The 22,500-nt window shown below is 42.5% G+C and overlaps 1 protein-coding gene across 3 annotated transcripts in view; it reads left to right on the plus strand.

Moving 5' to 3' along the window:
• The window catches only part of RhoGAP68F (Rho GTPase activating protein at 68F), a 108,489-nt gene that overhangs the window by 84,088 nt on the left and 1,901 nt on the right, over window positions 1-22,500 (plus strand). For 2 of the 3 annotated variants that reach the window (XM_086542198.1, XM_086542191.1), the window contains 7 exons: window positions 14,775-15,054; window positions 16,405-16,623; window positions 16,818-16,916; window positions 17,094-17,275; window positions 18,134-18,340; window positions 19,397-19,503; window positions 20,037-22,500. The exon at window positions 20,037-22,500 is cut by the window's right edge and continues 1,901 nt beyond it. In XM_086542198.1, the coding sequence (XP_086398324.1) occupies window positions 14,775-15,054; window positions 16,405-16,623; window positions 16,818-16,916; window positions 17,094-17,275; window positions 18,134-18,340; window positions 19,397-19,503; window positions 20,037-20,207 (1,265 nt within the window). In that variant the 3' untranslated portion in view covers window positions 20,208-22,500. Of the gene's footprint in view, window positions 1-9,196; window positions 9,722-14,774; window positions 15,055-16,404; window positions 16,624-16,817; window positions 16,917-17,093; window positions 17,276-18,133; window positions 18,341-19,396; window positions 19,504-20,036 lie in introns of those variants that run through there. The other variant, XM_043009125.2, reaches the window with a different exon arrangement.

The following is a 22,500-nucleotide window of genomic DNA, read 5'->3' on the forward strand; positions in this document are numbered from 1 at the left end:
TTCGTCCTGTAAGGCTTTCTCTTTTCTCGTTCTTTTTATTATTTTTTTTTTTGTCTTCTCTTATCCTTCTGGCTGTCTCTTTTGATTCCTTCGCTTCTTTTCTCTCCCTCTCTCCTCCTCCTCTTTCGGTTTGGCGCACAGTGTTGAAGAGTTGTTGTGTTGCATGGTCGTTGTGGGCAAGCCGTCAGAGCCGTCTCTTTATCGTTCGTAATGGACGGGTAAATCCTGAAAGCCTGGACTTGAAATCCTGAATAGTCTGTTCTGAGGTTCTAGAAACGTGCTAGAATGACCGGAGAGGGTGCTAGAAGGACGAGATATTGAACGCCAGTGGTGTTAGAAAAGCTTTTAGAAATATATATACAGCCAGCTATACACACGCGCACGCCAGAACGACACTAGAAAATGACGATAGTGCGTATCTGAAATTATAATAGATAGACGACCGAGTGAATGAAGGTGAGGGGGAGGTAAAAACAATCGACGGTGATTCTAGAACGTCATAACAGCGATCTGCGATGGTGCTAGAAGGGTACAGTAGCGAACGACGCCAGTTCTGTATGGGACACGGTAGCCAGTAATGACGGGTCGGGGCAGTTACGGCGGCGACCGCAAAGAGGAAGGAACGGAACCAAAGGAACCCCGGCGTCGAGGCGGCGACGGCGCGGAATAACGGGAGTGTCGACGGTGTAGGGGGAGGGAGAGAGAGAGAGGGAGAGGGGGGAGGGGAGCGAGAGGGAGGAAAAGGAGAAAAGGAAGGAAAGAGGAGAGAAAATAGGAAAGAACAAGAGGGACAGGTGAGAGAGGATGGGGAAGAATAAGAGGGGAGAGGAGAGAGAGAAAAGGAAAAAGGAAAGAATGAAAGGGAGGGAAGAAAGGAGGGAGAAGTGTAGAGGAAAATGTGGAAAATGAGAAGAAAAATGAAGACTCAAGCAAGGAGGGGTGAGGGGAGAAGGGAGGAAAGGCAAAGTTGCGCCCACGAATTACCGTCTCATGTTGACCGTATGGTTTGGAAGGCCAACAGGAAGTTACACGCACTTTTGCCGGGCTTTTCTTGGATTAATTTCAAGCCTTTTTGGACCCTGGAAATAGTTGGCATTGTGTTTATGTCGTAGTGCTGCAGTGACTTCCGGAAATGCATGTATGTATGCGTTTTTACGTGTCTGTCCGTGCGTGTGTGTATGTGCTCGCATACATACGTTTATGGGTATGTTGGCAAATGGGTGTTTATGTACGAGTTTGAGTTGTGCATATACAGTCTGTGCGTTTATATGTTGACTGCCGCATCTATCAATTTATCTGTACTCATGTACGCGTGGGAGCGAAAGTGCAAAACCATCGTAGTGGCGAGACTAAGTGTGTCAGTAGCCATGCGCACCAACAGTGAACAAACACGTGCGTGGCCTGAAGGCAGACACCTGGTCGAACTCGTGTAATCGCCTCGAGGCCGTAAAAAAGGAGCAAGGGAGGGGGGGTAGAAACAACAACCCCATACACTATTGCAGAAGGTGAATGAAATGATGCAAGGGGGAAGAGGTGAAATAGGAAGAGTAATAGTTTATATGTGTTAACCCAATTTCATGCTTGTGCTAACCATATTTATCAAAAGATCACGTGATCTACGATGCATTCCAGCGTGATGGTCACGTGGACGACCCTCACGTGCGTGTGAAGGTTTCATGAAGTCATTACTCTTTTTTTTAAGCGTGACGGGAAAGAGAGAGAGAGAGGAGGGGGGGGGGGCAGAAGGAGTGTGAAGGAGATACATGATCCGAAAACAAAGCGAGAGGATGCGAGATTCGGGAGTGGGAGGTCGGGCCAGGAGATGGCTGTGGAGGTGACGCATGACAGCTGTCAGGCAATTACGATACCCTATAGGCGGGGCTTGCTTTTATATATACACAACCAGATATACTCATACGCGCGCCAGAACGACAGTAAACATGACGATAGTACGTATCTGAACTGTAAATAAATAAATGTATGAATTAATTATGGGGGAGGGGTGAAAAACATGGCAGCAGCCTAACGCGTGAGGCGTGACCACACTGGTCTCTGTACGCCGAGGCAGTGTTGAAAAGGTGGGTAATTGGCAGCCACTTAAGGGTGAAGATGCAGCACTACCATGGAACGCGTAATTAGTGGCGATGACGCAATCGTTTGTTTGCCGTAATTATCTTAATTAACGTTCCCTTTGTCTTGCTCTGGACTCGAGGCTGATTAGCCGGAGTATCATGGGAGTAGGATGAATAATAGGCTGGACGAACTTCGTTTGATCCGGAGTTGATTTGATTTGTAAGGGCTTCGATTTTACTCTCTGTCTCGTTCTCTCGCTTTCTCGTTCTTTCTCTCTCTCTCTCTCTCTCTCTCTCTCTCTCTCTCTCTCTCTCTCTCTCTCTCTCTCTCTCTCTCTCTCTCTCTCTCTCTTCTTCTCTCTCTCCCTCTCTCTCTCTCTCCTCTCCCCTCTCTCTTTCTCTCTCTTTTTTTCTCTTTCTCTCTCTCTTCTCTCTCTCCTCCCTCCCTCCCTCTCTCCTCTCTCTCTCTCCCTTCTCTCTCCTCTCCCTCTTCTCTCTCTTCTCCTCCCCTTTCCTCTTCTCTCTCTCTCTTTATCTCTCTCTCTCTCCCCCTCCCTCCCTCCCTCCCTCCCCTCCTCCTCCCCCTCCCCTCCTCCTCCTCCTCCCCTCCTCCCCCTTTTTTCCTCCTCTCTCCTCCTCCCTCTCTCCTCCTCCTCCTCCTCCTCCTCCTCCTCCTCTTCTCCTCCTCACCATCATCATTATCGTCGTCGTCATCATCATCTTCCTCGTCCCTCCTCCTCCTCCTCCTCCTCCTCCTCCTCCTCCTCCTTCTCCTCCTCCTCCTCCTCTCCAAAAAGAGATACACGGACAGACTAAGATATCATGTACTAGGCACAAGAGGCATGTGGTTTGTACTCACCGAGGCATCTCACCTTACTGCACGCCGTTGCCACCTGCGTGTACTTCGTGCGCGGATGTGGCAATGACGTCACGTTGTATCGACAGTGCACGATTCTTGCAATTGCTGCATTCTTATGCTTAACTTACTGCTTGTTTTGTTGCGTTGAGTCGTCTCGTATTCTTCTTGTTGTTTTTCTTATTTGCATTATTGTTATTGATGAAATTCTTCTGATTATTATCATCATTACTTTCATTATTATAATGTTGTGTTATTATTATTAGTGTTATTAACATTATTGATATTAGTAGCATCATTATTATTACATCATCATTGTCATCTTTCTGTCTCTCTCTCTCTCTCTCTCTCTCTCTCTCTCTCTCTCTCTCTCTCTCTCTCTCTCTCTCTCTCTCTCTCTCTCTCTCTCTCTCTCTCTCTCTCTCTCTCCTCCTCTCTCCTCCTCTCTCCCCCTATCTACCTCTCTCTCTCTCTCTCTCTCTCTCTCTCTCTCTCTCTCTCTCTCTCTCTCTCTCTCTCTCTCTCTCTCTCTCTCAGGTTAAAAGCGATTAAGTTTTAAGTGTTTAGTCATGGCTCTCAATAAGGATGATATGAAGTGTATAAATAGCCCTTCCCTTAAACGCCAGTCGTGTTGTGAAGTGAGAAGAATACTAAGGCTAAGGAGTGGGGATTAAGGATATAGGATTGTGGTATATTGTGGTGTTGATGGTGGTGGCGGTGGTGACCATTATCATTATCATCACCATTACAAAATGATGATTGTAAGGATGAGGATGGTAGTGGTGGATGTGATGAAGATGATGACGATGTAAGTATGAAGGGACATCGAAGGAAAGAAATCAAGGAAATTAAATGCCGATAATGGTGATGATAATAATGATGGTATTGATGATAGCGGGAATTAGAATATTACGACCAACTGATGAACTAGTTATTGCGAAAGAGAGGAAAGAACCATCCGAAGGATAAAAGCGAAAGAAAATAATGATGATGATGATATCAGTGATAGGAAAATAAGGAAATTGCAAGAGAGAAGAGCCCCTCAAGGCTGACATAAACGAAAGAAAGTAAAGAGGAGGAGGAGGAGGGAAGACAGAAAAAGAAAAGGAGAAAGAGAGGATGCAATAAAGAGAGAGCGCCCGCAGGGATGACATAGGCGAAAGACATGGCCCCGTATGACTCACCGCTCGCTCGAAGCCATGCATCGCATCCCGTGTCATTTGCATATTCATAAGGGGTTGGGGTGTGGGGTGGAGGGGGGGGGAGTCGCCCATCCGATCGCCCTTGGCATCTGATCGAAGTTATCAGCTGGCATTTAGGTATTTTAATCAAGGACGCATTTTCGGGTGATTGCAGGGACGAATATCGGGTTTCGTGTACAGAGGCTGTTGGAAATTACGTGATTCTGAAAAATGTTTTCAGGTCTTGATGTCGGAAATTACCTTGGCATCCATTTCGTTCACCTAAAAAAAGTCTTCAGATTGAAATTTTTTGAAAAACATATGTATCTCTTTGCGAGGGAGAGAAGCGACCCGTGGTGACACTTTTTTTTTCTTTCTTTCTCTTTTTTTGCGAAGATCGATTTCCATTCGTGAGTGGGTGTTTCAGGGGCGACAAATGGAGATTAATGTTACTTTCTTTCCGGTTTCTTCTCTCTCTCTCTCTCTCTCTCTCTCTCTCTCTCTCTCTCTCTCTCTCTCTCTCTCTCTCTCTCTCTCTCTCTCTCTCTCTCTCTCTCTCTCTCTTCATTTTGATTTCATCAATTATTTTGACTTTGGAAATATTTACGATTTTCTTGTTCCCTCTCTCGTATGTCGTGTTTTTTCCTTGTTTCTCTTCTACTACTTTGCTTCTCTTTTTTCTCCAGCTTCGCCATTTTCTTATTACGACTTTTTCTCACATGTTCATTTCTCACCTCTCTCTTTCCCTTACGGGGATGCAGCATCAGTGTCACTGCCAGACAGCATTGATTGACAGAGGAAGAGAATGGGGAGATGAGAGAGGGTGAAGAGTGAAGGTGGGGAGGGAGAGAGGAGGAGAGAGGGGAGAGTGAAGAAGGGGAGGTAGGGGAGAGGAGAGGGAGAAGAGTAAGAAAATGGAGGGGGAGGGGAGGAGAGGGGGGAGAGTGAAAAGGGGGTGGGAAAGAGGAGAAAGAGAAGATTGCGGAAGGGGAGGGAGAGGGGGAGATAGTGAAGAAGGGAGGAGGGGGGAGATGAGAGAAGGAGAGTCGAGATACGGGAGAATAAAAGGGAAGAGGGAGGAGGGGGAGGGGGAAGGGGCGAGGCCTGGCAAATATAGTAATGGGATGTGCGTGCGATGGTTTTGTACTCCGGCGCTGACCGCATACAGATGCCGCGAGGGTGCTGGGGGAGGGAGTAGGAAGAGGTTCATGAGTGAGAGAGAGAGAATTCACTCACTCATTCTTTCACTGAGTGAGGGAGTGAATAAGTGTGGGTGTGTTTAAAGTTAGATAAGATGAGGTACAAACAGGCACAAAAAAAATAAATAAAAATACTGGCGATGGATTGCCCTTCTTTTTTCTGTCTTCGGCAAGAGAACCTTTTGGAGCAGCGCCCTAAGCAACATTGCTTCGAAACTCCCCTCGCTGGAGAGGCGCGAGCTGCGCACTCGTCCCTTGATCCCATGACGACCCGTGAGACGCATCCCTTTAACGGAAGACGTCGGTCTCCGGGGGTGTCATTTGCCGCGGCGACGAGGCAGATCGACCGGCCGTCTTCATTGCCAGCTGATATCGTCGCGTGTCGCCTCCCCCTCTCGCGCGTCACCCCACCGGACGAGGTTATGCAATCGCTGCCAGGGGTGATGGTTGGGTTCTTGGCATCTCGGTTTGTCATTTATTGGGTTATTGTTAAGGTCTTGGTTTCCTGGTTCGTTAGGAAGCTTAGGCGAAAAGTGGCGGATTGTGAGGAATAGTTTAATGGTGAGTTGACCCTAGCCCAGCTGATTAGATTAGAATTCATTGCCAGTGTGACTCACTATAGAAAGGTTTGTAGTACGCATGTATTTTCATAAAGGTTTGCTTTCTAGCCATATGGATAGAACAAGATTTCTTTTAAACATTCGAATATCTTTTCACTCTTTACTGAAAACGAGGATGCAGTACGCGTTTGGTGTTCAAAGGGAATGTCGAGAAAATGAGGTGTAAGCGAGCTCTATTCGGCGATCAGACCAAATCAATCATCGTTAATTGACGTATGACGGCGCGCAGTAAGTTGCAAGCCATTGGAATAAGCCATTGGAATTATGTATGTATGTGGAATAGATAAATGATAGATTGGATATGATGTTATATATATGCAAAGATAAGATAATTATATATTTTTATAATAGATATAATATATATAATATATATATATACACAACACACATAAATTATATTTATATATATATATTATATATATATATGATATTTATATCTATAATAATATATATATATATACACACACACACACACACACACGCATTATATATATATATATATATATATATATATATATATATATATATATATATATATATATATATATATATATTCATATATATACACGAACATGCACGCGCACGCACTCACACTCACTCACTCACTCACTAACTCGCGCGCGCGCACACACACACACACACACACACACACACACACACACACACACACACACACACACACACACACACACACACACATATATATATATATATATAACGTACGTATCCATATATATTTATATTCATATACATATTCTAAAGAGGAGGAAGTACAAAACAATAAAGAATCGAATAAAACAAATAGATGAGTAGGATATAACATGCGATATTAAAAAGCGAGAGGGAAAAGTCCTTGTCACGGCCTCCGGAACCCCAAGAGCCAGACTGACGGATGGAGGCGGAGAGAGTCCTCTTCACGGGAGGCTCGTGAGGCCGCCACGGGAGAAGACTCTGAGGACGTCGACAAATAACGGAAACTCGAGAGGAGCGCCACGATTTCGTCCGCAGAGTCTAGACCTCTCGCCCTTGGGTTGATAAGAGGTTATTAGGGCTCGCCTGGCTTGCGTAATGAGGGGTTGAGCGTCTCTCTCTCACTCGCTCTCTCTTTCTCTTTCTTTCTCTTTCTTTTCCCCCCTCCCTCCCTTCCCTCCAACCTCCTCCCTCCCTCTCTTTTTCTCTCCCTTTCCCCCTCTCCCTCCCCGTCCCCCTCCCTCTCTTTCTCTCCCTCTTCTCCCCTCCCCCTGCCTCTCTCTCTCTCTCCTTCTCTCTCCTCTCTTCTTCTCTCTCCTTCTCTCTCCTTCTCTCTCCTCTCTCCTTCTCTCTCCTCTCTCTCTCCTTCTCTCTCTCTCTCCCTCTCTCTCCCTCTCTCTCTCTCTCTCTCTCTCTCTCTCTCTCTCTCTCTCTCTCTCTCTCTCTCTCTCTCTCTCTCTCTCTCTCTCTCTCTCTCTCTCTCTCTCTCTCTCTCATTCTCATTCTCTTACGCACACGAGAAAGTGATTTATCGTGGGAGGGCCCACCTGGCGGAACCCGCGACCAAGCGTGATTTCAAAAGGAAAAGGAAAACCAACATGCAAAATGTCGATAAATTAATAACTCGGAGGTCTTGTTCCCGTAGTAGGAATGGGGGGGGGGGTGTAAGATGGGGTGGTGGAGGGGGGGGAGGGGTAATGACGGGAATCTTATTGTAGTTGGAGCATAGCGGGTACGGAAATGATGCCTTGTGGAGTTTGTGAAAGGGAGAGGAGGGAGAAGGAATAAGGTACGAAGGTAAGCGAGGGGAGAAGGAGAAGGAGAAGGGGAGGAACAAAGATAAAGGGGAAACGAGGCGAAATTCAAAGTGGCCGCCTTGCATTTTTATGCGGAGATCAATAACTGCGTTACGGAGATTGGGGTAGAGGAAGGGTGAGGAGTAGAGGGGGAGGGGGAGGGGAGGGAGAATGAAGGAGTGCATCTTGCAGCGAAGCGTTGGGTGGGAGTAAGCTGAATGAAATGGAGATTCAACGAGGAAAGTAAAGAAAAAGAAAATGTCACTCGTGCAGTTAATGAATCTCTTTATATATATATATATATATATATATATATATATATATATATATATATATATATATATATATATATATATATATATATATATATATGCATGCATATATTATTATCATGATTATTATTATTGTTATTATTATTATTATTATTATTATTATTATTATTATTATTATTATTATTATTATTAAAAATTCTTTGTAAGGTGCCTGGTTGTTTACTTGAGGCGGGGGAGAACAGTTACCTTACGTGAATGTGTGCTTATGTGATGGAAGAAATATGCTGTGGATAAAGAAAAACAAAAATTTGTGAAGTTTGTCCTGCAGTGGGTGGCTTACACGTTTTCCAAGTGCCGAGCTTTGTGCCGGAGAGGACAAGAGTGAGTCATCTTTGGTTTTCTATTCCTAACGAAAGAATTTCTTAATGCTTATATTTTCAAATAGGAAAACAGAAGAAAGCAGAAAATGGAATGAATGGTAATGATGGCAGCAGTGAGGAATTAAATGGAATTGAATATTTCTAAAGTCTTCGAATATGACATTAGATCCGAGTTGGAAGGGAGCAATGTTGATTATTGCATCATTAGAAGTCCCACGTGTGGCCATTATATTAAATTTATGATTCATGTTCTAATCCTTTATTGTAAAAGTTAATTATATTACTAATAATGTAAATTATGTTAGTGACAATTTAAAATGTGGAAGTGAAATAATTGGGAATTCTGTCTAGACTCTATAAAGAAAATCCGCCAGGTCTGGTTGAGCATCAAGAAATATGTTCAAGCCTGGTAAAAGAAGGCATCCGAGAATCTATAAAGAGTATGATTAACGTGCTCATTTGTTTATGCAAATGATATCCATTTTTAATGATGAAGATAAAGATAATTGATAAACCAGGATGTTCTACTTTGGCTAATCTACTTTCCCGCAAAAGTCTCCAGAAACTGCATTTTGTCTTAACAGCTGCTCATCCTCGCTCGGTGAATGACTGACGTATTTTATTTTTCATCCCTGACATTTCTCTTCCACTTCCAGTGGCTATATTGAAACATTCTGGGTTATTCTTTTCTGCAGTTAACCCAGTATCCGTTTATACGTTATGAGGAAGCGTCGATCCTATTAATGCCATCAGTTGATAAATAGATATCAGATAAAAAAAACAACATCATTGTCGTTATCTATGTTGGAAATTACGGGACTTTGTGCGCCGAGAGGTGCAACGCTCGCGCACTCACGTACACCTGTAGAGTGCAAGAACACAGGTGTCGGTAGCTGTGGTTACGCGGCCACTATAGTGATAAATCCATGGTAGTTTGTGGTTGTCAGGAAGGCCGGGGGATGCAGCGATTGCTACGAGGATTGCAACACAAAGGGTGTCAGGATGAAAGGCGACGGCGTTGCAGCGGCACCGGAAACTAGAACCGACTGTGTTGGCGAAGCGCGGCTGAGTTGGCGACCGACGGCGGCGGAGGCGGAGGGAGGAAAGGAGTAGAGTGGCCTACACGTGCACTGAAGCCAGGCAGCGACGCCAGGTTGCTCGCGCCTCCGTCTACGCTTTCGGACTCGTTCTTCGAGAGTCCCGGACACCTGTATCACCTGTATGTAGTGATTCGCGCCGTCGTCCACGCATTCAGACAAGTGCTTCGAGATCCCCTGGCATTTACATCATCTGTATTTAGGGAACCGTGTTATGTCTCTCCTCTGTGAGAGGAGACCAGTGAAGGACCCCCGTACTTCCGCCATGGATGAGAAAGGTGGGTGGGTCGCCAGAAGAGTGCTTATTATTTGCCAAGGGAAAGATAGAAGTGTGCGAGGTACGTAATTCGTTCGTTAAAGTATGTGCGAAGTTTGCAGGCGTTGCTGGGTGCTCTGTCACGTTACCGTTATCCGACGAATAAAAGCATGGCCAGTCGTGCATGCCATACAATCTTGTATAACCATCTCAGCTCGTGTCTCTGTTTATATGTACGGTATATATATACGTGTGTGAGTGAGTGAGTGAGTGAGTGAGTGAGTGTGTATGTGTATGTGTATGTGTGTGTGTGTGAGTGAGTGAGTGTGTATGTGTGTGTGTGTGAGTGAGTGAGTGAGTGAGTGAGTGTGTGTGTGTGTGTGTGTGTGTGTGTGTGTGTGTGTGTGTGTGTGTGTGTGTGTGTGTGAGAGAGAGAGAGAGAGAGTGAGTGTGTGTGTGTGTGTGTGTGTGTGTGTGTGTGTGTGTGTGTGTGTGTGTGTGTGTGTGTGTGTGTGTGTATGAGAGAGAGAGTGAGTGTGTATGTGTGTGTGTGAGAGAGAGTGAGTGTGTATGTGTGTGTGTGTGTGTGTGTGTGTGTGAGTGAATGAGTGAGTGAGTGAGTGAGTGAGTGTGTGGGTGTGGGTGTGGGTGTGTGTGTGTGGGGGGGGGGTGTTTGTATGTGTGTGTGGGTGTGTGTCTGCTTCTGAATTCCCTCTTCCTTCACGCACCCGCCATTGTTCATCGAAGTTCTCGCTGCTCAGGTTTCACTTTTACTCAGCACATAGTGGAACAGATGTGGAGAGGTGGGGATGGTAAGGGGAGGGTGGGGGAGGGTGAGGGAAAGCTACGTGCGATTCTTTTTCATCAGTTCACCTTTCTTTGCACACATGTTGGAAACTCGTACGTACTCATCAACGTGTGTGTTTCAAACTGTGTTCCTAACCTTTCCAGCCTCCCTATAGATGTTTGCGCTTCCTCACGTTGGGTAAACAGTCGTAGGTTAAAGAGAGAGAGAGAAGGGGGGGGGGGTATGTATCACATTTTCTGACCAAAAATACCATCTATATTTTCGGTTTATAGTTTAGAATTGATTGAAAAAAGTTCAGGGTAAGAGTTAATGAAGAATTTCACTAATCACAAAAAAGACGCTTAGTTATGATAACCACAGCCACAGTAAGAATGAATAAATGTCATTCTTACTGCGGCTGTGTTTTATTATAAATGATATTGATTTATATTGATAATAATGACGATGATAAAATTGATAATAATGATGAAGGTTATAAGAGAGACTCTAATGATCATGATGAGACTTTCATTTCCTTGTGCTATGTTTTCAGGTCCAAATGTACTAGATTAAGCTTAATATCGCCTCACGTGAAATTGCTAGAGTGACTACCTCTGTCTGTTTATATGTGCCGAGGTGTGTGAACAGATCCAAGCCCTTGTTGGGTCTAAGCAAACAAACAAACACTAGCAGGAGGCTCACGGTTGCGATATTTTTCTTTGTTTCCCTTTTTTTTTGTTTTGCATAAAGCTATTTGTGCTACGATTTCTATTTTGATATGCATTTTATAGGTTGAGATTATGATTATGAACACTAGTTCAGGTTATAAAGGTATTTCTGAATATAAGTTGGTGTGTGCGTGAGTCAGTGAGTGAGTGTGAGTGATAAATAGAAAGAGAGAGAGAGCGAGAGAGAGAGAGAGAGAGAGAGAGAGAGAGAGAGAGAGAGAGAGAGAGAGAGAGAGAGAGAGAGAGAGAGAGAGAGAGAGAACAGACATACATACAGACAGACAGGCAATCAGTGTGCTAGGGCGGTCGTGGGAAATCAGCATTGTTTTTTTTTTCTTTCTATATTTTTAGTCTCTTCGGATCGTGCAAGTCATTGGGATTTTTCATCAGCTTTATAAAGGCAACTCGGAAGCGTGTACTTTTTAAATGGGTTGCTTTGTGCAGAGTTCAAAGGAGTTTATGGCGCATCAAACACTAAACATTTTCGGCAAAGCGTGAAGCCACGAGACTTTCACACATAATCAACACAGTGTGTAAGGAAAGAGGTTGTCTGAAGAGAATCACAGATATCACATAGAAATTATATTAAAGCAAGAGATTGCACTGAGGGTTTACAATCTATACATGAGCCCAAGGCAAAACAGACAGGCAGACACACGCACCCACCCACGTGTGCACCCACGCACGCACGCACCCACGCACGCACGCACCCACGCACGCATCAACTCATACACCCACCCAAACACCGAGGCACAGACCCCCCTTCACATGCACATATATGTATGTATATATGTACATGTATGTATATTTTTATTACTTTCTCTTATCTTTATTCTTAACTTTCTTTAATTTTAAGGGTAAGCAACAGTTCATTTACTAGACACTCAATCCATCTACCTATTTATCTGTTTATCTTTCGTTTCGTCCAACCTTCCATCTGTCTCCCTATTGCTAACCCACCATATTTCGTCCATGGAAAGTATATTGATCGGCACATGTTTGTCAGTGAAGTGTATTGCCCGGGGATGAAGAACGCACATAGACCCAGTGTGTTTACCAGCTGGTGGCAACGCGTTTGGGGCCGGGGGCTCCATCTGCGACGGGAGTACTTCTGTCTCGTGGAAAGCGCTGAGAAAAGGGAGAGGGAGTAGGGAAGGAAGGAAGGGAGGGAGGAAGGAAGGAAGGGAGGGAGGAATGGGAACGGAGGAAGGAAGGTAGGGAGGGACGGGAGAGGGTTGGGGAAATGAGGGAAGTGAGTTAGTTCGATAGTTCGTGTGTTAGATAGATAGTTATCTAGATAGATAGATAGATAGTTAATTAGATAGTTAGTTAATTAGTTAGATAAATAGTTAGAAGAGAAACAGTAAGACAAACTAACAGACATATACTGCGAGAAGGAAGGAGAAAGTGTACCCTGAATATGACTGACACAGCTGGAAATCGAAACAGCGGTAGTTACATCTTGTAAATCGAGAGAGAGAGAGCAAGAGATGGGAGAAAGGGAGAGTAAGAGATGGGAGAGAGAGAGAGAGCAAGAGATGGGAGAGAGAGAGAGCAAGAGATGGGAGAGAGAGAGAGCAAGAGATGGGAGAGAGAGAGAGCAAGAGATGGGAGAGAGAGAGAGAGAGAGCAAGAGATGGGAGAGAGAGAGCAAGAGATGGGAGAGAGAGAGAGCAAGAGATGGGAGAGAGAGAGAACAAGAGATGGGAGAGAGAGAGAGCAAGAGATGGGAGAGAGAGAGTGCCATTGCGATGCTGAAATCGTGTGAGAGAGAGATTTCCCCAAAAAATCCGAACGTAAGAGTGAACGTTAGTTAATCATTGCCGAAATTCCCTGCGCAGTGCTGCAAATCGTGTGACACTAGCATTTCCCCCCAAAAAATCCGAACGTAAGAGTGAACGTTAGTTAATCATTGCCGAAACTTCCCGCTGCGTGTGTGTGTGTGTGCGTGTTCGTGTGTGTGTGTGTGTGTGTGTGTGTGTGTGTGTGTGTGTGTGTGTGTGTGTGTGTGTGTGTGTGTGTGTGTGTGTGTGTGTGTCCGTCTGTCTGTCTGTGGGTGGGTGTGGATGTATGTTTAAGTAAGTGAGTGAGCGAGTGAATGAATGAATGAATGAATGAATGTATGTATGTTTAACAGTGAGAGACGGGTATAGACACAGAGAAGAGGAAGAGGAATGGAGAGAAGACCGCATAAACAAACGCCAAAAACAAATCAGACATTAGGAAAGAACCTGTAAGCAGTGTGATGATAGCTGGGTTTAATGCCCGACAGTGACCTCAGAAAACGTAATTAGATAATCATGCAACCTTACAATGAGGGGAAAGCGAAGGAGAGAAAGAGATGAGAAGGAAGCGAGATCATAAGGGAGTTGAGACGCAGAGTGATATGTTCTTCACCTCAAATACTTCCGCTGCCATTACACTCTGTGTTTAATGTACCCCCCCCCCCCCTCTCTCTCTCTCTCTCTCTCTCTCTCTCTCTCTCTCTCTCTCTCTCTCTCTCTCTCTCTCTCTCTCTCTCTCTCTCTCTCTCTCACTCACACACACACACACACACACACACACACACACACACACACACACACACACACACACACACACACACACTCTCTCTCTCTCTCTCTCACACACACTCTCTCTCTCTTTCTCTCTCGCGCGCGCGCATTTTCTATATTGTTCTTGTGTGTGTGTTTTGGGAATGGGATCAACGCAGTTGGGTACTTTTGCTTTGTAAACCACAACTTTGTTTAAACTTCTATATCGTTTCGCAACGCTGTGCATTTTGTTAAGATTTCGCCAACTTTCTCTCTGATTCGCTGGGGGAGATGAGCTTATCCTGAGGGAGGCTGCAGATAAGCTCGCGCGCACATCAGCACGCACAGGCAAGCCAGCATAGGAGTAGTATTAATAGTAGCACTGCATTGCTTGAGAATCGCGGTAATGCCACCGTCATTGCCGCTCGCATCGCTCTGCAATTACTTCCGCCGCCGGACCTGATTGTAGCGGCTCCTCCCTTGAGCTCGTTCCCAGCGCTCTCATCTGGCTCGCTCTCCGTCTCCGTCTTCCGCCTCTCGTGTTGTTAGATGCGGTGGGGTGGGGTGGGGGTGGGGGGTCCAGGCATGGAAGAGCAACATCAGGGAAAGGAGAGTCAAGGGTTTCCTCGATGTTTAATTCGTTAGTGCGTGCCGGGATATCCTAGCAGATATTTGGAATTTTGCTAAAGGTTATATAATTGTAACTTGCCCTTTGGTGGATACCACATCATCAGATCGTTTGGAAATGTATTAGCGGTCAACACACGTTTTATGTACCATCTTTTATACGCAGACCTAATGTTCTGAGGAGTACTGTATTTAGCAGCAGAAAATTATTTGACACGGTGTCTTTAAAATATCCCGGAAGTTCCTGCTCTTGGAAATGTGAACACGCGACAGCACCGGAGTAACACCAACAACAAAAACCTTCAACAGCAGTAATCCAGCCTTTCCGCCCTTTCCCTACCCAGAGAGAGCCAAGCGCCCGCAGCAACACCGCCCTAACCGTCTTCCGTTCCTCCGCAGATCTCCAGGAGCTCCTCCCAGCGGCCACAGACTACCTCGAGTCGCCGGTGTCAGATGGAACGATCGAGGAGAACTTCGAGGCGGAGCTGGGCAGCGCCCTCGGGGAAGAGGACGAGCAGGCTCTGCACCACACCTTCACGGACGACAACGACTTCACGGACATCGCCAGACACGGGATCGTCGATATCATCGGCGACGACACGTACGGCCGAAAGGTGATCGTCGTGTCCGCCTGCAAGCTGCCCAGCAACAAATATTTCAACCATGAGAAATTCCTCAAGTAAGTGAAACGTGTTGATTGATGAAAAAGAATCATTTATTGACATATTTAAATGCATTTACACATACACACTAATGCGCGCACACGCACTCTCACACACACACACACTCTCACACACACACTCACTCACTCACTCACTCAATCAATCACTCACTCACACTCACTCAATCACTCACTCACTCACTCACTCACTCACTCACTCACTCACGTACTCACGCACACACACTTTTGTAGAATACCAACGATTTAGATTTCAAGGTCCCTTTAAATATAATAAGTATGCAAAGAGAGACGTGAATACCGTAGCTCCGACGAAAAAGAAGATAGGAAAAGGTTATGTAACTCAAGAAAAGGCCAAGGTAGCAAATTCGGGGCTCAGGAGAGGGCAGGGAGAAAGGGAGAACCTAAGCTTTGCTTATTCTGAATATTAGATTACGCTTGATAAGTTTCAATGCTTGCATCCAGTATGGTATTTCGAGAAGAAAAGAATTTATCTTTGTCCTAATACAAACACAGACACACACGCGCGCACACACACACACACACACACACACACACACACACACACACACACACACACACACACACACACACACACACACACACACACACACACACTCTCTCTCTCTCTCTCTCTCTCTCTCTCTCTCTCTCTCTCTCTCTCTCTCTCTCTCTCTCTCTCTCTCTTCTCTCTCTCTTTTCTCTTCTCTCTTTCTCTCTTCTCTTTCTCTCTCTCTCTCTCTCTCTCTCTCTCTCTCTCTCTCTCTCTCTCTCTCTCTCTCTCTCTCTCTCTCTCTCTCTCTCTCTCTCTCTCTCTCTCTCTCTCTCTCTCTCTTCTCTCTCTCTCTTCTCTTTCTCTTTCTCTTCTTCTCTCTCTTTCTCTCTCTCTTTCTCTCTCTCTCTCCTCTCTCTCTCTCTCTCTCTCTCTCTCTCTCTCTCTCTCTCTCTCTCTCTCTCTCTCTCTCTCTCTCTCTCTCTCTCTCTCCTCTCTCTCTCTCTCTCTCTCTCCTCTCTCTCTCTCTCTCTCCTCTCTCTCTCTCTCTCTCTCTCTCTCTCTCTCTCTCTCTCTCTCTCTCTCTCTCTCTCTCTCTCTCTCTCTCTCTCCTCTCTCTCTCTCTCTCTCTCTCTCTCTCTCTCTCTCTCTCTCTCTCTCTCTCTCTCTCTCTCTCTCTCTCTCTCTCTCTCTCTCTCTCTCTCTCTCTCTCCCCTCCCTCTTTCTTTCTCAATCACAATCACAGTCACATACACACAGAAAGGGAGAAAAGGAACTGATATACAGATAAACTCACAGGCATAGAATGAATCTTACTAGCAACCCATATTTTAACCAAAAACTGTTGCTATTTGCAGGTACCTGATGTTCACCCTAGACCAGTATGTGGAGCAGGACTACTCCTTGGTCTACTTCCATTATGGCCTCAACAGCAAGAACAAGCCCCCAGTGTCGTGGATGTGGTCGGCATACAAGGCCCTGGACCGCAAGTACAAGAAGAACCTAAAGGCCCTCTATCTCGTCCATCCCACCAACTTCATCCGTGTTGTTTACAATATCTTCAAGCCTGCCATTAGGTCAGTTTGTTTGTCCATGTTTTGTGTGGTGCTGGGGTGGTGAGGTTTATTGTTAAACATATGTAGTGATTGAAGTTATGTTATAGTTTTTTTTTTTAAATATATATATTGTATGTTTCTGTCACCTTTTCCCTCTTCTGGAAATTTGAGTAATTTTTCCATGCATTTTACTTATTTTGTAATCTGTCTTACAGTGCCAAATTTGGACGAAAGGTGATGTATGTGAACTACCTACATGAACTTCAGCAGCATCTTCACCTTAGCCAGCTACCAATACCACAGTGTGTCCAACAGTAAGTATTGTGTGGTGTTTATGAGGTTCATGTATGTATATGTGAATGTTTTTTATGTAAAATTAAAAACATGGTCATTATGAATAGATTATTTAGATTAAGTACCATATGCTTTGCCAATAAATGCATAACCACTAGTTGTTTTTATACCATTATCACATTTAATGTTTATTCCAGGCATGACCAACAACTTGTTGCCAAGTTGAAAAGTCTGCCCAAAACCACAGGGTCAGGAACAAATAAGCCATTGCCTACACAGCAGTTTGGGGTGTCTCTGCAGTACATCAAAGATGCCAACAACCAGGACCCCATCCCTCCTGTGCTAAAGAACTGTATAACATTCCTTGACCATCCAGATGGTAAGATTCATTGGTCTTGTACAGTTGTGTTTAATTCATCCTGAATATAGTAACAAGCACTTTCTATCATGGACTTTCATATAAACATTATATTTACATTGCAGTCTGTCATGCTCTTGTTATACTTGATTCTGATTAGTTTAAAGAGGAATAAAGAACATGTAAGGTTCATTCATTGGCTGCAGTACTAGAATTAGTTCCATAACTTTTTGAAGAAGTTTACTGTTTGATGAACTTGATATCATGAATAGTTATATGAAAATAGCAGCTTTCTAGATATAATCACTGCATCAGGTAACCCGTATGCGATGGGTATTTTTGTTAGGCAGATCACATTTGCACTGCATTTTTCCTTTTGTTGAAATTACAAATTACTTATTTCTTCAGTTATGATGACTTATTATACCAAATTCTAATTAGTATTATCTTGCTAGTATATCATGTAGAGACTCATATTTCATACCATAAGTCCAGAAAATAATAGAAAACACACATCTTAACCCATTCCCGACGGGGGAATTCTAGCCTAGAGCCTAGAAATGCCAATGCGGGGGGGTTGAATTATTAAGGCCTAAAAATAATTGATGGCTGGCACAATACTGAGCGCGCCCCGGGCTGCTTTTGAATGCGCGGTACACATGCTGTACCACCCGTCCTGTGTGGGTTAAGATGCTCAGCCCAAGCTGAGCATCTTCCAAAATGTGGCCCATCTTGGAAGAGTTGACGTCATCTGGTAGTCAGAAATTGTTGTCCAGTCATCCAACTTTGAAGTCTTCAATGGATTGAGTAGGAATTATTTATTGCCAAATCTTATGCAGTTTCTCTTACCAACCAATAACAATACAAACCTCTCCACAGCACTGGAGACAGAAGGACTTTTCCGTCGTTCAGGTGCAGCAGCTGTGGTCAAGAGTGTCCAGGAACGCTTCAACAAGGGTGAAGAGGTGAACTTTGTACTGGAGACTGATGTGCACATTGCAGCTGTTATTATCAAGACTTTCCTGAGGGAACTTGAGGAACCACTCATGACCTTTGAGCTCTATGATGAAATTATCCAGTTTCAAGGTTTGTTTACACAACTGGGATATTGGTATTTGCTTTAAGTTAAGGTGTATGGTGTTTATCTTTCTAAACTCTTATTTCATCTAGCCTTTTTCATAATTTGCCATATTAAATCTGCATTGATATGGTCAAGTAAGTTAGATACAAGTTAACCCATTGGTCATGGTATTAAAAAAAGGTCTGTGCAGTAGGATGGCTATTTTACATGTCTGGCATGGTGCCATCCGCGTCTATGACCGACTCTGTCTTTGCAGCATATCATGCCATCCGCTGCTAATGGGTTAACACACTAATTTTAGGAAAATGAGCCTATTCTTACCACACCTTTTTGTCTCTGGCATTACACCTGATATTGTTGTCAGTTTATGATATAACACCCTGACATCCTATCAATTAAATTTGACAGTTGGTAATAGAACATTGAATGACTGATATATACCTTCAAAAAATGTTTCATGATAGTAAAAATCAGATGTTACATAACTTGAATTCATGTCATCTAACCAATTTTCATTTTTTCCTCTTCTAAACGCATTTGTCTTTGCTGCATCAATGTATATATGAAATTTATCCATGTCTAATCTTAATCTAGCCTCATTAATGCTAATTAATGATGCTGCAATTTCAAAATCGTATCTATGTTATTAAACTAAACCACACCCTATAGTTACATTCTCTAAGGTACTGCACCTCAGTAAAGATACATGTAATTAAAGAAAACAGTGAAACTTCTCATATACAATGCTAACTACTTAAGATAACCATGCTGTATTTTTATATAACTCACCTTAACTTTGCTATATCATAACTACCAAAACCTATGCTTAGTCAAAGAAAGTAAAATAAGTTGACAGAATAGTCTAAGGTATGCTAAACCCAAGTCTAGCATACTGTCAGCTTTGTTGTTATTAGAATATGTATTATTATTATTATCATTATTTCCTTTTAAGATACATTTGGATGGGCAATTTGAAGAAAGGACATAAGGATGTTGATTGTCTAAGTTCACAAATTGGTCCTTTTTTTCATATTTGTATCTTAATTCATCAATATTTCCAGGTTTGAGTAAGAGTGAGCGCCTCATCAGCATCAAACAGATTCTTCTGGAAAAGTTACCGGAGGACAACTACCTCGTTCTCAAGTTCCTTGTTAACTTCTTGTCGAAGGTAAAATAATTAAGACTTGTATTGCAACCATTAAAATGAAATGTAATTGCTGGTCCAATCTTGGAGGGATTAAGGAAGATAATCTCCACCATGTAGGTATGAGACCTTCAGGATTGTATTTGGTTAGAAAGCACATCAGTACCTTCTCTGATATTTATTTTTACTATTATTGTAAGTGTATTAAGTTTGAATTTTGAAGTTCTAAGTTTCTATAATTCAGTTCTAATCAGTCATCTTGGCTAAAGTCTTCATTTTTGTCCACTCTGTTTTTAAGCAAGATTGAAAAAAGTCTGAGTAGGAGAAGGAATGATATTGTTTGAAACAGGCTTAAACACATTGTATTCAGAATTATTACGTAAAACCTAGCCAATAAACTATGTCAAAATAGCAAGATATCTTAATTTATTATATGTTAAAATTTTGTTATTTAAATGTTCTTTTCACTATTTCTTCATTGTAAAGCTGTATCTAGAATCTAGCAGGAATTCTTGATCATAGTATCTTTTATCACTAAATTGGCAACTTCTTCTCAGGTAATGGATCGCAGTGACTTGAACAAGATGACAGCCAGTAACTTGGCGGTTGTTTTTGGGCCGAATCTGGTGTGGCCACGGGGAGGCCAGATGTCCCTGAATGCCATTGCTCCCATCAACCTCTTCGTGGAGAACATGCTCTCCTATCATCACCAGATCTTCGTGCTCTGAAAGGACACTGCCAATATGTCGAGCCCTTGAAACTCATACGCAACACTGATTCTGATCAACTAATGTGTGTGGTCAAGATATCTTTTCGAGCCATATCCTTTCATCTACCAATATCAATCATGATCAGGTTCACTCCTTCATACCACTGAAGCATCAACTCTAGAATTAGTTGTTCTCATTATAACTCCACAGAAGGATCGTATTGACCAAGCAGTGAAATAAGTTGTTATGAGCTGAACACAGTTGATTTGGAAAACTGTTCACATTATTGCATATTTTTCAAAATTGTGATTTATATTATAGATAACATTGTCATACATGTCTGTTACTGTTTCATCAAGTAAGGTTATGTGATAATTGTAGAATATTTGCTCCTAAACAGGGTGTAAGATAGGAACTGCAGAAGTAAAAGTAATCCAGACAAGTTATAACACTGCTTCTTTTGAAGAGTATGCATGGCAAGGATATGGGAAGGTTTCATATATTCATGGCAAAGAAATTTGGATTTCCTCACGTGTGTCCATTGGATTTATTTTCATCACAGTTGATTTTCTTTCCCATCACAGTTGAATATTGTTGTTTGATTTAAAGCTACTGGATATGCTTAGTGTCTTGAGTGTTGTCACAGGTGTTTGTATTATTGTTGAATATGGTATAACCAGGCGAGGCTTCACGGTTACTTGGGACATGTTTTTTGTTTTCTGAATTACATTTTGTTTAGCTCAGGCATGTTTTTTTACCAATGTACAATTAATTTAACAAAGATAAGAGTAGGGTAGTTTGTAGCCTAGAAATAAGCAGCAAGAAAATATGTATTTACAGGTGAAATGAATTAAAATTTCTTTTTGTTACCTAATAACTACCGAAAGTAGTCTAAATAATTGTTAAATACTTTTTGATTGATTTAGATGTATTAGTTCATTTGAATCTTTAAAAGAATGTGTTCTCTCTATTATCTTTTTATAACTTCAAAAAAGATCTTTATCATTTAATATTTAACAGGTTATTAATTTTTCAATGTATCATATGTTACCAGGAGATGATTAACAGTAATTGATATAATTCTAGATATGAACAAGATTTTTTTTTTTTTTTTTTTTGGTAGCCCATAGAGTGTTAACAGAATCATTCCAGAAATTAATGTTACTTTTATACCTTTGATATTATTTGATATTATGGTTGGATCGTTTAGCCCATAGAGGCATTGTAGGTAAGGACTATGGCAGAAAGTAGAGGTACATATGGATGAATAAAAATAACCAGTGACTCATATTTCAACTCTGATAACTACTTAATTCTAAAGGTTTAATGACTTTCTTTAGAGGATTTTATTTTTATTTGTTTTGTTCATTTTTTTAATCTTTAACTGATTAACAGAATTAAAAACAAACAAACAAGAAAATAGAATCATTAAATGTTTGGCCATGAGCAACATGTTGGCACCATACACTAAGTTAGTTAATTTACTGGTACATTTAAAACTGCTTCAGTTGAATATATTACTTGTTTCATCAGTTGTAATATAAGGTCATGAGTTTAGCATCATAGATCAAACATTTATAAAGAGCCTTGAATATAGAGATGACTGACATTAGCTATATGAAGTGTTGACTAAAAGGACTACAGCTGTGCTGAGGAGTTTCGTATTCTATGAGAGTCAACGGTGAAGTTACTGGTAGGATCGGTGAGGAAGAGGAGGCTTATCAAACCCACACTGAGCAGTTGCATGGTGAGATTTAGCTCTCACTCTCAAGTTGTTGCACTGGTGAGCCAAGAGAAATTTAGATTGGTAGGAATATTGTGCTTTTTTTCTGTGTTGGAGAGATGGTGTGTGTGTGGTTCACATGAAGAAGCGGAGGAAAAAAAAAAAGATCTGGCTAGCCCACAAGAGCACCATGGAAGTGAAACCAGTGTAAGGAGATCCTGTAAGCAAGTGAAAATGTGCATGTTAGATGTGGGCTCTTTGACTTAGATATATTGCACCATATTGACTTAAGAAGTTCAAATGAATGCTTTGGGAACGAAATATGAAAGGAAAAGATTTTATTTGAGAGTTGTAAAAGCGCTTGGAACTGACAAATATTTGATCCTTCAGACAACACTAGATTTGATATGGCTTTGTACTTTTAGAAAACTTGAATGCACTTCAAATCTTTTGGAAACATTCTGACTTGATTCTTATGTAGGAATCGTTGCAAAAAAGGAAGAAAGAATGTATGATGCATATTTTTCTATACATTAATTAAAGGTAATGGATATGAAATTGCCTCATTATCCATGGATTTTTTTGATA

This window comes from Penaeus japonicus, unplaced genomic scaffold (assembly GCF_977035675.1).
Source record: "Penaeus japonicus unplaced genomic scaffold, GWHDUDI00000001_assembly GWHDUDI00000001, whole genome shotgun sequence".
Lineage (NCBI taxonomy): Eukaryota > Metazoa > Arthropoda > Malacostraca > Decapoda > Penaeidae > Penaeus > Penaeus japonicus.